The 17,169-nt window shown below is 44.8% G+C and overlaps 1 protein-coding gene across 2 annotated transcripts in view; it reads left to right on the forward strand.

The window, feature by feature from the left end:
- Nucleotides 1-5,209: 5,209 nt before the first annotated feature.
- The window catches only part of USP7 (ubiquitin specific peptidase 7), a 70,853-nt gene continuing 58,893 nt past the window's right edge, over nt 5,210-17,169 (forward strand). Inside the window, exon 1 of one of the 2 annotated variants that reach the window (XM_030285236.4) lies at nt 5,210-5,636. In XM_030285236.4, coding sequence (XP_030141096.1) covers nt 5,555-5,636 — 82 coding nt within the window. In that variant the 5' untranslated portion in view covers nt 5,210-5,554. The remainder of the gene's footprint in view (nt 5,637-17,169) is intronic. The other variant, XM_002196927.7, reaches the window with a different exon arrangement.

The following is a 17,169-nucleotide window of genomic DNA, read 5'->3' on the forward strand; positions in this document are numbered from 1 at the left end:
CCTTGATTGTCTGTGAAAACCATATAAAAATTTTGGCCCTGAAAAACTACTATGAAATACACTTTAAATCATTCAAATCTTTGAATAATGGTGTATTCAGTTGTAATGGGTTCACCACCTTTTATTACTAAGGAATAAGGATTTATATCTCTCCTTAAAATATAATGTTAGTGTGATCAAAGAGAAATCATCAAATCAAAGATCTCTGTATTGCGAACATCCCTGAAAATGTTGTAATTATGTATTTTACCCTAGTTTTCTGAGGAAACAAAACAGGCACGGTCTGCCTGTCCATCAGTCTCAAAATAACCACCAGTCAGTAAGGGGATAAAAAACTGAAGTGGGAAATACCTGCATGCTTTGTGGAAGTTGCTGGCACAGTAAAGAACCATGGAATTATTGCAGCTTGGAGCAACTTTCAGAGGTCACTGAGTCGAGCCCTTGCTCAGAGAAAGACCAGGGTTATTCGGAGCCATTTGCCACTGGAAGGAAAAGCCATAAAAGACTGAGGTTATTGCAGGATATTGAGTGTTACAAAACATAGAAAATACATTTACAGGGCATGAAACTTCATCCATCCCACTACTTGTGGAACAAGTTGCAATAGCTAAATCCATACACTGCAGTCAAACAAATAACCTAGTTTTCTCAGCTCATATTGAACCTTTAACAGCATTTTATGGCTTTTGCCTGTTGGCTGCCTGTCTCATGTGCTGCAGGAGGCTTGTGATTGTTTCTTTCCCCACACTCAGGTTGAAGGGGTTTGAGCCACTGATCACCTGCTTCAGCTGGAAGGTCTCTGGTTTGCAATTATGTTCATCTAGAGCACCTTGGACAATGGATATGATTCTTTGGGTCCCTAAATAAAGGTTCCTGTCACTCTTTCCAGGTACAAAGCAACCCAGGCAGCACAGGCAATGGGGCAAAGCCTTGGAAGGATCATGAACAATGGAATAAGGGGCTTCTGGCCACCATGAGATAATTCAAATGACTTTTATCACTGTGGTAGCAAGTGTCTGATTGTGCATATGTGAGCTGGAGGAGAAAAACTATGAGAGACCAGAAGAGGCTGCCTGAGTGGGGCACACTCAGCAGCATGAGTGTGTGTCAGTGCCTGCTGGCACAGAGGCACATCTGCATTAATGGATATTCATCCACAAACATAGCAGAATAAGCTGCACAAGCAGCAACCCCAGTTCTGCTGGTTTAGTGCATCTGTATTAAGGGTGTGTGCTGGTGTAATTGCCCTTCTGCCATTAAATGGCTATACATCTTCTTAATTATAGACACGGCCACCTGCACACATCATGGAGCACCATCCGTGGTGCTGGAAATGAGTTCTGGCCGGGAGAGGCCATCTCTAGGCTGAAGCCAGGGCAGCAAATGGAGCCAAGTGGGAAGCAAGATTTCCTGCAGCAGGGAGGAAACCAGCAGGCTGGCAGAAACACGCCTGGTCTGGCTGATTCTGCCACAGGGCACAGGATGGGCTGAGCAGCCTCCTCCTTTCCTTCAGTTTTCCACAGTTCCCTCCCACCGTTTTCCAAGCCGTGGCCATCAGGCCCTGCTGAAGATGGGGGAAGCCCAGACCAGGACAGGATGAACCTCTCCAGCCCTGCCACAGTCAGGATCTCTCTCCTGAGGGCAGAGGCACAGGGAGACACGGGGCTCTCTCTGGGTCCTGAAGGCTCAGCCTGGGCACAAACACAGGCTTGTGAGTGTTTTAAAAATAAACAGCCTGACTTGGATTTATTTTTACATTTCAGGGAGGTTGGGGAGCAGGTCAGCCTCACAAAGCCCGTCTCTTCAATGGCATTTTAAAGGCACTAGCACCTCTGACTCCACCTCATTAGGATGAGTAATGTGGAGGGAATGTGGCGAGGCTCAGCCAGCCCCAGCCCTACTGACCCGGGCACACAGGGGATCCCCTGGGCCTGCTGACCCATGGCCTGGAGCTGGGACATGAAATCCCTGCTCAGGTGCAGCTTCACCAGCTGGCCCAGTGCTCTGCAGGGTACCAGGGCCAAGAGGGACTGGGCTGGGAGACAGGATAGAGCCAAACTTTGGAGAAGATTCTGTTAGTGCATGTAAGAAGTGAAAGGAAGGAGTGAAAAATCAAGGACAAAAATGAAAGGAATGGATACCTAGACTCTATTCACAATGTTCCTGCTAATGGTATTTACTTTAGTTTTTTGTAAATATCAGTAACCCATGCCAGAGATTTGCCCAGCTTTCCTGCACAAGGAATTTGCCATCAGAACTGCAGTGGACAGAAGTCACCGGAGGATGTGGTGTGCAGTGCAGAAACAGATTTGTAAGAAAACAGGAGGCATTTATGGATCAGCTGGATGAGTAAGTGATTTGGAATCAGTGCTGGAATGGAGGCAGTGTGAAGAGCTGGCAGCAGTGACATGGTCAGGCGGTAATACAAAGGTGACCATCCTTCCCTTCAAAGGACAGAGCCTTCATGTCCTGTGCTGGAGAGCAGAAAATTTCAGGAGGGAGTGCTAAAGGGTCAGAAATATTCAGCAGACGTATTATTCATGTATTTACGATAAAATGTTAGCATATGTTGAGATCTGGACTTCACCTTAGGCTCAGCAGTTAATAAGATTTCTATTTCCTGCTTAGAAACAAATCACACTGCTACAATCACTGGCTGATGGTATAAAATGCCTGCTATCTAATTATTTCATAAATGCATTTAACACTACTATATACCTATACTTAAAATTTATTCCCTCTTAAATGTAAATGCTTGAATCAATTCTTAATAGAATTTTGCTATTTTTGCACAATATAAATGACGCATTTTCAAATGTCTTTTCAAGACATTTTAAGGTACTTTAGACCCTACTGTAGCTGTACTCTCAAAAGATAAAGCTGACTTAAATTAGGAATATACAGTGCTGGATTTTGATATGTTGCTTTCACAAACTGATGATGCATTGTTCCCATATGCAGCTAACGACAAGCAAATTCCTGCCTCTCTCTTCAATACTATGTTTTACTCTTTTCCACAATACAGGATTTGTACAGATGAATTTTGCACAATTTTTACTCACCTACAACAGTAGGAATTTTGGAACATTATTTCAACAATTTTGGAAAATTATCTACTTTAAAATGAACTGAAGCTCTTGCATACAAAACAATGTTTTAAAGGCTTATGATAACATCAGCCTACAGTTAATTTTAGGGACTTGTTCTTTGCAGTAGTGAAATTGTTTTTTCCTCAGTTGCTCCTTGCCCACAAGTGCAGTGTCCGTGGCTGAAGAATCAGGTAATAACCTGTAGCCACCTTCCTGTTGTGACATACTGGTTCATCCTGTATTGGGGATCACTTGGAAGGGAAGATGGAGGGATGAGTTTAAACCTGTGTATGATTTAGGAGGTTGGAATGGAAGTCATTAGGAAAGAGTAATTGTTCTGGGAGGTAATTACAGGGAAAGACTGGCAGTGGGGAATTCAAAGTTTAGGACAGGAGGAGACTAAAGATATGTGCATCAATCTCTGATTGAACCTCTGTCCTAATCTCCCTCTTTTGCTGAGACACTTAAACGCAGATTTGGCAGATTTGTCATGTTTTTGCCTGGGTCAATACCAACAAATAATTTCCAGATCTGTAATTCATTTTCCTTTAAAAAGCTTTTGAAAATTCAGAGGAACAACAGGGAAAGTCAGAATATACTTTTTGAGAAGCAAACTATCAAATTAAGTGCTTATAAAACCTGACCCTCCCACTACTATCCTCATCTTCTTATTTTTCCATTTTCTAGACCTGGAATTTACTTCTTAAGGCAGGGTTTCACACGCCACAGTTGGGAATTATTTTCCTCCCCTGCCTGCCCCTGTAGACTCCTGGGCTGCTGAGAAGCCAGACACATTGAATTTTCCCCTCAAATTGGTTTTGCTTTGCTCATTTTATAGACTAGAAAAACAAATACTTTTTTAAAATTCATTTATCTACTTGCAGGCAGACCAGCACTGCTTACTTAGGTACATTTTCAGTCCTTTCAGGAGGCCAAATTTTGCATGTTCTGAGTCCTTCCCTTTGGAGACTATCCTGCTGCCTATTTCTCAGGATCCTGAAGTAAACACTGGACTGTAATGGAACTCTGCATGGCCTTCCAACTACATTCATCCTTAAAAGAAGTTGCTTCCTTCATTGCTCTATCTGCAGCCTGGACCAACCAGGTATTATTTATTCACCCGCACCCCTGCCTTCTCCACCCATCCTGGGAAAACAGATCTCTCTTCCCTGAGAGCGACTACATCCTCCAGACAAGGCCCATGAAAAAACAGTGGTACGCAAGCAAGGAGCAGTCTCGTTTACAGCAGATTTTCCCCTTTCCACACATCACACTAACACGTCCTTCACCCGCCTGCCCATGCCGCACAAGCGGCAGCGGGTGCCTGCCACGGACGGGCCGAGCCCCGCCAAGGCCCGCCCCGGCCAAGAGCCCCCGGCCCGGGCAGCCCCGGCCCCGGCTGAGGCTCGGCCATGAGTCCCCGCACAGCCACACACCCGCGGCCCGAGCGCAGAGGCAGCCGAGCCACGGGAGCGGGCCCGGAGCCCCGCGGGTGCCGCGCGAGGCGGCCGGTGCCGGTACGCGGCCGTGCGGGCTCCCTCCGCTACCGGCCGGGCCCGCACGGCGAGCACGGGCCGCGGCCCCCAGCAGCGGGAGCCGGGGCGAGCAGCCGGGGCGAGCAGCGGGCTCTCGGCCGCGGCGGTCGCCAAGGGCCCGGCGGGCAGCGCAGAGCCGCGGCCGCGGCGCTCCCCGCGCAGGTGGCGGCGGCCCGGCGGGGAGGCCGCGGCGGCAGCGCCGGCCAGCCCCCGTCCCCGCCCCTCTCGGCCTCCTGGGGCGGCGGCGGCGGCCGCGGCGCTGTTCCCCTCCCTCTCCCGCTCGCTCCCTCCCTCCCCGGCTGCGGGGCTGTTCCCCCTCATGCGGATGTGACATTTCACGGCGTTACCGCAGCCGCCATTTTGAGGCACAGAGCGCTGGCGGCGGCGGAGCGGCAGCAGCGCGCCGGGGCTCGGGCGACGGGGGCGGCCCGCGGGCCGGGAGCGGCGAGCCGGGCGTCGGCCAGCGGCGGTGCCGGGGCGCCGGGGGGGGCGGGAGGGCACGGCAGGGGCCCCGCGGCGCCTCCCCGACTTCGCAGCGCCGCGGACACCTCGCCGGGGGAAGGGGAAGCGCCGGGCGCCGCCGGGCCCTGACTCCGGGTCTCCCGTCCCCCCCTCCCGGTCCCCTCCCCTCCGGCCCCCGGGGAAGCCGCCGCCCCCGGCCGGACCCTCCTCCCAGCCCCTTTTCCCCGACCGGGTGCCGCCGCCGAGATTGGGCGAATAGCGAGTAAATACGTGCGCGTCTCGCTGCCTCCGCCGGCGCCCCGCTCCCTACTCGCCGGAGCCCCGCCGCAGCCCCCCGAGCCGGGCGCCCAGTCCCGGCCGCTGCCGAGGCCCCGCCGCTCCTCCGCCCCTTCTCCTCCCGACACAGGCCCGCAGCCCCCCGCGGGAAAGGCCCAGCCCGCCGCCGCCGAGCCCCAGCCCCAGCCCGACATGAACCACCATCAGCAGCAGCAGCAGCACCAGAAGCCCGGGGAGCAGCAGCTGAGCGAGCCCGAGGACATGGAGATGGAAGGTAAAGCCGGGCAGGGCCCGCGCCCTCAACTCCGCGGAGAGTTTCCCCCTCGCCCCTCTGCCCCGCTCCAGGGCTCCCCCGCCGCCGCGTCCCCTCGGGGATCCTGGGCCGCTCTCCGCGGTAAACACGCTCTGCTCGGGCCGCTCCTGCGGGGCGCGCTGCTCGGCGGGGCTGCGGGGGAACGCCGGGGAAAGTTGCGGTGCGGGGCCGGGGGGGACGGCCCGGGGGGCTCCGCAGGAATTTGCATCGCGGGAGGGGGAGGGCGCGGGGGAAGCGCCGCTACAAAAGGAGCCCCGCGCCCCCGGACCATCGGAGCTTCCCGCCGGGCGTGGAGGGGGCACGGGGGTCCGGGCAAAGAAGTTGCCGCGATTCTGGGGCAGGGTTTTGCCTGGGGCGGGCGAAGGGGACGCGGCTGTCGCGGGGCTCCCCGGCGGGGCGGGCGGGGGGCTGCAGCCCTGCCCTGCCCGGCCGCTCATTGTATGCAGGCAGCTACGCTGCTCGCCATTTTTAATTAACCCTCCTCCGAGGGTTATTTACAGAACCCGCTGCCGGCCGGGCCTGCGCGGGTCGGCGGGCAGCGCTGGCCATGTGTAGCGCCTGCACAGCCCGCGGCCCGCATCCTGCACCGTCATGCAGTTGCGCTGGCTCCATAAAGGAGGCACTACGTTTGCATGTTCCCTACCCCCGTCCGGTGTAGTCTCCAGCGGTGCCTTTAGCGGGGCCTTTTTTTTTTTTTTTTTTTTTTTTTTTTCTTTCTCTTTTTTGTATTGTGGTGGTGTTGTTTTTGCACGCCCTCCTCTCCTCTGGACAACACCGTCCATCTGAATTCAACGCTGTAAAATTATTTTGGGCAAATGTGCGGCGGGGTTTCGTTCCCAAAGGAAGGACGGCTACAGTGAGCTAGCTACTCGTACCGATTGACTTGGAGGTCAAAACCTCCAACTATCTAAATATCGTTTAGAGCGCCTGGCTGTGAAGATGACAATTCTCATTCAGCCGTTTTAGTCAAGAATGACATAAATACTAGCCAGCAGAAGATATTTTGCTTGGAAACAGGACAGTCAACTTAGTACATGCATCTTTCTGCTAAATAATAGGCATTGAAATTGGGAGGAGGGAAGGTGTTTCAGTGGAAGTTTGTCACAGTGACTGTGAGGTTACATTTCCGTATTAGAAGGTCATTACATAAAACCTGGCTTTTTAAAACATAGCTGTCTGTTTTATACAATAATGGCTAGAATTTATTAACTAAGTTACTCTTCAGTTCTATTTTAGTAAAATCTCCAGAGTGATGTTTCTATACAAATGGGACAAATAAGTAAAAGGAGTTGATTCAAAATATACCTCCTATTTGTATACATACAAGTATTAGCATCTTGTGGGTTACAGTTTCTATCAGATTGTTTGACAGTCATAAGTAATCTGTGTTTTCTCCTTTTTAAGTCTTTTAGAATATTGACTGTGTTTACTGTGTTTATTTTGAATTTTGTGGTCTGGATGCTCTACCATGCTGGGCTCACTGTGACATGCTGGACATTTTTATGCAGTTTAAGGGTGTCCTGAACTTCTCTGGATTGCCCCCCCCTGCCACTGGGAATACTGGAGTCCAGAATACATGCAGAAATCACTGATGGTTGGGAAAATCATGCTGCTGGCCACCTCCATTGGAGGAAAGAGTCTCTACACATGTCAACATAGTGACACATTGTCTCAGAAATCTATTTGAACTCTATTAGACCACACATAGCTGATTCTAACTGCTACGACAAATTTGGTAATTTTTGAGACTTTACAGAACTATCCATTTATGTAAAAACAAAACCAGACAAGTTTAGCCAGTGGAGTTTTTTTCCTATACTTTATTTTTCTTAGAGAAACATATTAATTTTACTGGACTGCAGAGATCAGATTATTGCTAACTTTTAATAAAAGTTGACATCATAGGTAGATATTAATTTAATGTGTAAAACAATGTTTGTCATCTTAATATATGGGTGTTAGTGCTTTCTGTAGAGATGTTTTCAAGCAGTGAGGAAAAGGCTTAATAACATGTAGTTAGCTTAATTTTAACATGCACAGAGCAGTATTGCATGCCATTCTTCAGTGAGTGATCACATTAGATTTAGGAGGCATGTGAAGAATGCACAGTGGAAAATTGCATATCTTGATTTGAAATTACTTGAAGGTTTGCTTAGTCTGTGTACAGCTACACTAAATGAACAATTTTTAAAGAGTGAAGTAACAATTTCAGATGTAGTAGTCAATGTGTGGGATTGAACTCTTCAGGGTTGAATCAGATATGGTATTTTGAGTGTTTGCTCTCATGTCCCTATCTTTTCCCCTCCCCTTTCCCTTATGCCTAATTTACTCTTCCTTGATGACCTTATGGACACTCTGTGCAAATGAAAGTACTGCTGGACAGGGCTTTTGGACTTCATAAGGGATGAAGATGCTTTAGACAGAAAACTTAATTTCTGCATGACGGAGGAAAGCAGCAGTGCCAGCTGCAGTAAGGGCCAGGTACGCGCTCAGCAGCACCAGGGTGGTGCAGCCTCACCTGCTTGCAGTTCTCGCTGCAATGCTGTGTTACCTGTCACCCCTCTGTGCATTTATCCTGTTACCCGTGGGTGTTAGTAATCAGCTTTAGCCTTACTTGGGCATGGCAGTAGTGATATGTGGACAGAGAAACTTTAAATTTCAGAGCGCAGTAGGGGTTGTGTCCCTGTAGCTGCAGGCAGCTACTTCCAAAGCCAAGGAGACATTTGGACAGCAATCTTGGCTGCTTCTGGTTGTCCCCTTATGTGCCATACCAGTGGCTGGGCTCCTGCACCTCCCTGGGACTATTACAAACAGAAAGTGGGGTGTTAAGATGCAGTTCATGTTGTTAATTGGGTTCACTTCACAGTCCCATTTAGCATTGTGTGAATGTGGTGAGGGCATTGGGGCGGGAAGGAACAAGAAGAGCAGCTTGAGGTAGCATTGATGCCAACAGTTACCTGGCCAAATTCTGTCACTGCTCCTGGATTCTGTGTGCACCCCTCATTTATTCAGTGCTGCATAAGAGCATGTGATTCTGGCTGCCTTGGCTGCCTTTGGGCCGAAACAGAGTGGGAGTGTGCAGATGAGCCGTTGGTGCCTGGGTGTTAGATAAATTAACAGTTTGGGGTGGTGATTAGTAAATTATCCTGTGGAAATTTTGAAGAGTTTATTTGTATGCTAAATAAATTTAGTGGAAGAAATAAATAATAGTTTTTTTGTACTGTAAGTAGGGTATGTAGTTTGCTTTATCATACAAAGAATCGGGGCTTTAGCTTTGCTAGTGAGTTGCTCTATAAAGTGTAATTGAATCCAAGTCTGATACTTTATATATGCTTCCTCTGTAACATCTTTTCACAAATGCGTGAGCTTCAAAGAACTCGGCTTAGTACAAATCTACATTTACATGTTGCATAGAGTTCTTTCATGAAAAGTCTCATTTGCAGCTTAATAACTGTAGATTTCCCTTGTTTATAATTGGAATCTGGTTTTTTGTAGGTTCAGCCTCTGCCCGTAATTCCATAGGTACGTGTGTTTCTCATTAGGGAAGTTTCTTTCCTGAAGTAGCCAGCACAGGCTTAACAACACAGTATCAGAGGCAGGGAACATGCAGTGACTGATAGTTCAGGTTGCACGCTTGTGTTCTGTCCTTGTGTCAGTTCTGCAGCCTCTCAGGCAATGCCATGTTTTAAGTTTTCCCTTACTTTGGGCAATTTAAAATTGAGACTTGAATTTCAGGTGAAATGATGCAACACATGTACAAAAAAACCCCAGGAAAAACCTGGGGTGTATGTGAAAAGTTTAAAATCACACTATTTTCCTGTATCCATGCAGCTGAAAGTTTGTGCTCTTTGCTCATTCCTGTTTTGCTCATTACTGACAGAATTTGCTAGATTTCAGACCCGCTGTGGAATACTGGTCTGAAATACTTACTTTTGCCTGACTTCTGAATGCTTGCTTCCCTCTCATATTTTGTCCTCATTAGTATTCTCAATTCCTGGCAATTTAATATCATTTGCATATATAAACCCGTGTTCACTTCTTTTTCTGCTTGTTTCTCTACCTTCCTCCTGAAGCCTGTATCCCTATTTTCCCTTCACTCATTTGCTGTCTTCAATGTTGCTTTTAGCCAGGTGGTGCTAAAGTGTGGCTGTGTGTTTGAGAGGAGGATATCCAGACTAATTTCATTATACAGCTGTGGGTATCTGCTTGTTATGTTTCTTCCTGCCCCTTCCCCTCTCCAGCGTTTTCCATGAACTAGATGATGGTCAAGCGAGGGAATATAAAAATACTGATGCAGTGGACAACAAGCAAAATTAAGTTAATTTTGGGGTTATACCTAGAGCAAAGAACCAGGCCTGGCCTCTTACTTGCAATAATCATGTTTGGTAGCTCTGGAAACAGCTTGCTTGGCCTTGGGAGAAGATGTGCATTGGATCATTCTCAAGTAGGCACTTCATGCCAGCCAGGAAAATGGCCTTGGTGGCTTCTGAAGAGTGCAGGCTGTTGTCTGGAGTTCCTTCTGTGCATTCTCCATAAACTGGGCTCTCAGTAAGTTGTCAGATTTAGTAAACTCTGAAAAAGTGGAAATAGTGGAAAATGTGTGCAAGCTTCAGAGGGAAGTGTAGATCCTACACTCCTGAGGATGAGCTCTGTATCTCAGACTTCCTTAGAGCACTCCAGTTGTTCCATGCTGTTGACTGAATTCGGAAGTGGTAAAAACTGCACCCCGTTGTGCCTAGGGAGTTAAACAAAGTAAAGTAGCATGCTGTCAAGTTGTGTGAGAAGCAATAAGAGCCCAAACGACTTTAAAAAAGAAGGTGAAGATAGTTGTTTAAAACTAACTGAATCAGTTTCATTTGCTGCAAAGTAATTTATCACAAGAAAATCTAAACAGTGCATCCAGCCTGTAGCAGTTAAACCAGTTTAACCAGTACATCTTGCATGACATCATCTGATATTTGGGGTAAGGGTGAAAATGAACTGGTTTAAAGCTTGTGAAGCATCCAATTCTTCTTGAATGTTAATAAATTTAAAATAGGGCATTGTTTGCGTTAGTTTGTGCTTTGAGGTGCCTCAGATCAGTTGCTTTAGTTTGACTTTGTATCTTGGGGCTGTAAGGCTTAGGGCTGTTGATTGTGAAGGAGTAAAATACTGGGTGGCTTGCAATGCAAGTTATCAGTAATCCATCACAAGTATGCTTTTTCCCTTGAAATACATATGTGTATTAATATATTCAAAATCTGCTACATACTGATTTGACATTACCAGAAACAAGGTTAACAGTTACTAAAAAGAGTTCTGACATGTAGAAGGGGGGCTGGAGATGGGCTATCTTATTTGTCAGGTTATTAAATATATAGTGTTGTTTTCTGAAACATTTCCCTTGGTCACTCTTAATTATTTTGCTGCAGTGGTTATAGCATTTTAATTTCATATAATAGCAAAAAGAGCAAAAGTGCACCTAATAAGTGGTGATGGCTGTAGCATAATCTGTGCATATTGTTGCAGGCTTAGACTGCAACATTTTAACATTTCTGCTAATCCATTTATTTTTCATCTTGCCTTGCTGATTGTAGTAAAACTATTTCTTTAAGTTTAGAAACATTGAATAGGGTTTGAATGACTAGCCAGCAAAATGAAGAATGGTTAGCTTGGAAATAGTGTCTTATTTTGACTTTGATTTGCCTAGATTCTCTAGAAGGCTGAGATTTTGTACACTAGAAATGATTAGGCTTCTGAAAATCAGTAGATGGATTTTGAAAATACTGTGCTATTTCCATTTTGGGGAAGACAGTGTTAATCTTACTGTAGTGTGTGAGAATCTTGGGGGTTTTCTTCAGAATTTAAAAAATACATTTGAAAACTGTTTTATATTGGATTTGATATGATCTAGAATATCACAGTTTGTCCAGTGTAACAGCATGGACATATTTGTTAGGCGAATAATATTAAAAATACGGAGATTAAGTGATAATTTTTGAGAAATTTTAAATTCCATGCTGTAATCAATACAGCATAACTCAGTGTTTTTAACTGCTGTTTGGCAGCTGTTTGAAACATTACAAAAATAAGTCATTCCTGACCCATATAATAGTGAAGATTTAAACAAAACCATCATGCTCTGTACTATCAAATGTCTCAGGAGAACAGGATGTTCACTGTCTGCAAACCTGAGTTCTCCCTGACTGCAGCTGTAAAGTGAGCTTCAGAGTGATGCCACTCAGAGAAGGTGTGCCAGGAGCATCCTGCTTAACTTGGGGAAGAAAAAACACTGTTCCCTCAGCCTGTTCTTGCATATGTGCTGGTGTATGGATCTAGACAGTTTTCCAGCTGTCCTGAACACCACCAGCTTTTCTGCACCAGAACCAGCCCCTCGGCTGGCACTCCAAAGCATATTGCAAGCCAGAGGAAGATGATGTGGATAGTGAGCTGGGATGTCGTATGAGGAGAAAGTTCAAAATAGATTTTTTTTTTTAGCAGTACTGCAGTATTTTGAAGCCTAGGAGAGGTGATGAGTTTTTTTAATATAGTCCCATCTCTTTGATATGAAACATAAAATTGCTGGGAAACAGAACTTGGAGCTTTATATGTTGTGTGTTAAGTGATTTAATGCACTTTAGTAGAACTTGATTTAAATGGAGAAATCTGTGAAAATTATTAAGGTCATTTTTCATAATTCTCCTTTTCCTAGTGTAAATAGCAAAGGATGTGTAGGAGTATCATTGGTGTTCACTGAACTCTAATCTTGATCATCTGATGATTTCACAAGGCTCAGTGTAAGGATGTTTTCTAAGAATATGGCATCTCCAGCTGTGCATGTGTGTTTTGGTAAAGGTTTAAGGACAGTTCTGGATTAGCGTTCTAAATGTGATGTTACCCTACTGCAACAATTGATGAATTTCTGCTATGTTTGAATAAAGGAATGGTTGTGTATTCCCACAACAGAGATTTTCCTCCCCATACGTTTCAGTGAGTTTTCTGATATTCCTGATACTGTTCAGCAGAACTTTGGTGGAGATTTTGGAAAAGTGTGAGAGTACCTGTTAAAACTTGATGATGGCTTTAAAGTCCAAATACAACTTAGGGGGTTAATAATCTTTCTGATAAATAGATCAAGCATTAGTTTTGTAAATTGGTTTCATAAAATATGTAGACAGTGAATTAAAAAGGTACAGACATTACATCTATCTTTAGTAGATAAGGCAATAAATGATGTTTTCTATTTTAGTATATGGTATTTAAGGAGGGAAAAATTACATTTCTAAGAAGAGAAACAGACGTCCCAATATTCATCCAACACATTGTTGTGGGAGGAAGGCACCCTGTCCAGGCACTGGGGCACCTGTGCCACCCCCTCTTGTTGCTCCCATGTGCAGCTGAGCCTGTGTCCCTCAGCAGAGGAGGAGGACTTTTGGGTAGGAGCTTTGAATTTGCCCGTGTTCTGCAGTTCTCCCGCTGTGCTGGACATGGTTGTGGCAGAGGCTTGTATACCAGCAGTCCAGTGTGCAGGTATTAGGGTCTAAAGGCTGGCCACCCTGTGCCTGGGATCTGTGTTTCTGTGCATTGCTGTTTTGCTCATCAGCTGTGATAAGGGGCCATTATGGATCTGGTCCTACCATTCTGCCTCAGCCCCCTGTATGACTGTGCTCTTTAGTAGTATGCAGTTTTTGGATAGTAACCTGTTGCATTTTTTAGTCTTGACGGTCTCTAATTGCTAGAAAAGAAGACATTAAGAAATGTTTGAGGAGTGAACATTTTCTTTTCTTTTTATTATTTTTTTCCTTCCCCTCCAATCTAAAAACGCATATTGTCTTAGAGTGGAATTCTGAATCCTAGTACAGAGCCATGGTGATTTCTGCATCATCTTTGGTTTTTTTCAAGACCCGAGATCACTTCATTTGGAGGTGGGGCAGAACTTGGATTCTCCCTTCCTGCTCACAAACCCAGACAGTGCTCTTGATGCAGCTGCCTCTTTGCTGCTCAGTAACTGTGAAATATGTCTCAGTTACTTATAACCAGGTATTTCTGGTACCTGCAATCACATAACAATTTTTAGGCACAAGTTTTCCTTCAGAGCATATCTTAATTCTTCCAGTTAGATAAATGGTTACTTTGCTTCTGTTACAGATGGAGCTGACTGGACACTCACATGCTGCTGTGTGGGTATACAGGCTTCAGATCCTAAGACAATGTGAGGTGTACTTGTTGTATAAGGAAATTTGCTTAAGCAGAGTCTGTGTGAACCTTCTATTGTTTGTTAGATCAAGCTAAGGATTAGTTAGTTTTCCTTCTACCTTGGGAATAACAAGGAACTGACCTCTTCTAAAGAATTCTTCATCTGGTTAAGTGTTAGTTGCTTAATAATATCAAGGGGTGAACCTAATTCTAGAGAATAGGAGAAGCTATCAGAAGTGTAACACAGCGATAACTCAAATATGTCTGTATATTATATGAATTAAATAGTGGGTAACAAGGCACATGCAAAACTCTCCCTGCTAATAGCAATTAGAGTAGTGGTGTTTCATGGTCTTCATCTGCTTTCCTCTCTTTCTCATTTTTCCTCTGTGGCTTTCACCTCCTCTATTTCAGTCTGACTGCTTCAAATACTTCTTGCACTCTGCATCAAAAAACCAGTCCCCTTAAAAACTAATATAACACTTTGTAGTATTTCTGTCATGCTACAAAGGTAACCATAAGCTTAAGTGTTGGATTTTTTTTTTCTTTTTATTTTTTTCTTCTTCTTCTTCCTAAAAGTGTCCTTATGGCTGAGGAATTAAAAATAAGCAACAGTAAAATCAACCCCAGATCTGCCAGAATTAAAAACTGACTAATAATTTCTTTAAAAGTAGTTCTGAAAGCTTAACCACAGAATTTTATAATAAATGTTTTTTTTCCTTCAAATATATTGCTTCAGTTCTATATTGATTTTAAAACATTTCCTTGTCCTCAGCAGATTTGTATTGTTTTTTCAACTTCTTTTGTTCATCAGGCTCATGCTTTGACCTAATACCTGTGCCCTGGAGTGTATTACCCAACCTAGGAGAGAGGGCTGGGGTGGGAAGGATGTGGTCCTTACTGGAAAGGATTCTTGTGGCTTCCCTCTGAAGGAGGGAAAGCTGTGTAGCTCCTTTGCTTATCAGCAGAGCTCTGCTGGGGAAACCCTCTTGATTTTGATTCTAGCACAGATTAATGGGAAAGTAATTAGAAAGTTGGACAAGAAAGGATCTCGTTGTGCCTGTGTCGTGTCCTTTGACGAGCCATGGGTGCAGTGTCCCCTGTGCTGGGCTGGAGATCAGGGGTCACCCAGGGACTCTTCAGTCCCTGCAGCTGAGCAGGGGCTGAGCTGGCTCTGGGGCAGGTTGGGGTGTGGAGGTGGGACCGAGCCTGTTGGCATTGCCACTGAAGGAAAAGTGTGTGGAACCTCAGCATCTGTCTTCAGGCTTTTCAACTTGGGATAAAAACAGTTCAGCTTTATTGGGCAGTGACCTCTCCTGCTGGATTAAGAAAACATTCCAACTAATTCTATAAGACCTTTCAGCATCCTGCAGTTACAATGAACTGCGTGCAGTGAGAGCCCATGCCTCAAGTGGTTCTCCTCAGTATGTTTATCTGTTTGTTGTGTTTCAGATCATACATACCCCAGAAGTGTTTGTGTAAATCTGTATTTCAACTAATAATTAAGATGAATAAAAATTTAGGTACTTTATGCCACCTTTGAAGAGCAAAACTGAGGTCAAATCCAAGAATGTGGTATGTGATTTCTTGAAGTAAAGCTTACTCAAGATCTGAGCATGAGCCATGGGAGCCTTACTTACCCCAAATGTGTAAACGCTTGCTTTTGCTGGAGAAGTTGTACCAGCAGCACTGAATTCAACACATGAAGGCCCATTTTGTTCAAGATTATTATTATTGTCACCTGGCTTTTGTTTAAATTAGTCCAGCAGAAGCCCACTTAGCAGGTGTGTGTGCTTGAGCTCTCTGGAGCCAGAGGCATCAAAGATCTCCCACGTCCAAGGAGTCTTTTGGCAGGTACAGTGTCAGGTGGCTGTGCAGCAGTCCAGCTGAGAATAATGCCTGCAAGAAAGAGGAGCTTAACTCAAAATTGAGCACAAACTGCATGAAAGGTTGATTCTGGTCTGGGCATCAGACTTCATCATATCAGATGACTTTTACATGCTGCTGAGAGCCAGGGGAAGCGTTGTGTCTAGTTCACTTCAACATTGCTATAGAGAAGAGGTTGTCTGCTAGAGCAGGGCTTTTTGACCTCTGTACTTCCCTTTTGCCTCTTTGAGCATAAGGAGATGAATGGATTTAAATCTGAATTTAAAATAACGTTATTATTTTGTGTTTATTTTTAACCTAGCTCAGTTCACTGGTCTGCTTTATTGTTTGGCCCCACAGACAAGTGGGTCAACTGTACTGAGGAGGCAGCGGGAAGAGAAAATTCTTAAGCCATTAATGGATTCTTTAACTTGTTTTTAAAACATACCCAAGACCCTTTATGGGACACCTGGGCCTGTCTTCCCCAAGAAATGCCTTGCAGGGCTGTAGCAAAGTTCCAAAGGTATAAAATCCAAGTTTACAGAGCTCTTGATGTAGATACATGGTTTTACCATTATAAAAACAGAATGTTGTTCAGATGCAAACCATTACTGGGGATGAAGTTGTTCCTATTACATGTGTGCTTCTGCATGTCTTCATTTGTTTTACTTATTATTTTTCTTTTCTTCCCACAAGAGTATTCCTTGTAGGTTAATATAGCTTCTTGCATTTTCTAGCTTGGAGATATATCTGAAGGGTCTTAAATTTTTTCATCTGTACAAAGTGGGTTACTATTATTTTCTGTTTCAAGTGCATATTAAGAAGTCAAACAGTTACCCAATCTAAATTATAAATTTAAATAATATTATATATAATTAAATTATAATTTGCATTAAATTATTATCTAAATTTATTTGTGGGGGTTTTAGTCTCCTGTCCAAGTTGTCTTTTTGTGTGGGATGAAAATTTCCAGCTTGCATTCAGACCTGGAGTTAGTGTTAACTGCAGCTGTTTGATCAGCCAAGGTTTCTGGCCAGTGTAATGGTACTAATTTATACAGGAGACACTGATTTCTGGAAGATGGTTGGCTAATAACGGTTTTTAGCAGTGTGTTAGAAGCAGAGAGTTTCAGAGTTAACCTGCTTCCTGATCTGGAAAGTTTGCAGAAGAAGATGCATGAAAATTCTGCCATTCTGAATTCAGCTTAAAGTGTGCTTATTGCTATTAGCATCACATTCACAAGTTAGCCCGAAGAAGGTAAAACTGGCTTAGAACAGATGAGCTTAATGCTAGACAGGGTCTAGTTAGCATAGCTGGAGCAAAATGTTGGCAGAGATTGCCTGGGCTAATGCTAATTTTTGATCTCAAAAATTTTTAATATACCTTGAAATGCACATTAACCACCTCAGATGCATGCTTTATTAAATCAAAGGATGGGTGTACAATAGAAGTA

Source organism: Taeniopygia guttata, chromosome 14 (assembly GCF_048771995.1).
Source record: "Taeniopygia guttata chromosome 14, bTaeGut7.mat, whole genome shotgun sequence".
Classification (NCBI taxonomy): Eukaryota; Metazoa; Chordata; class Aves; order Passeriformes; family Estrildidae; genus Taeniopygia; species Taeniopygia guttata.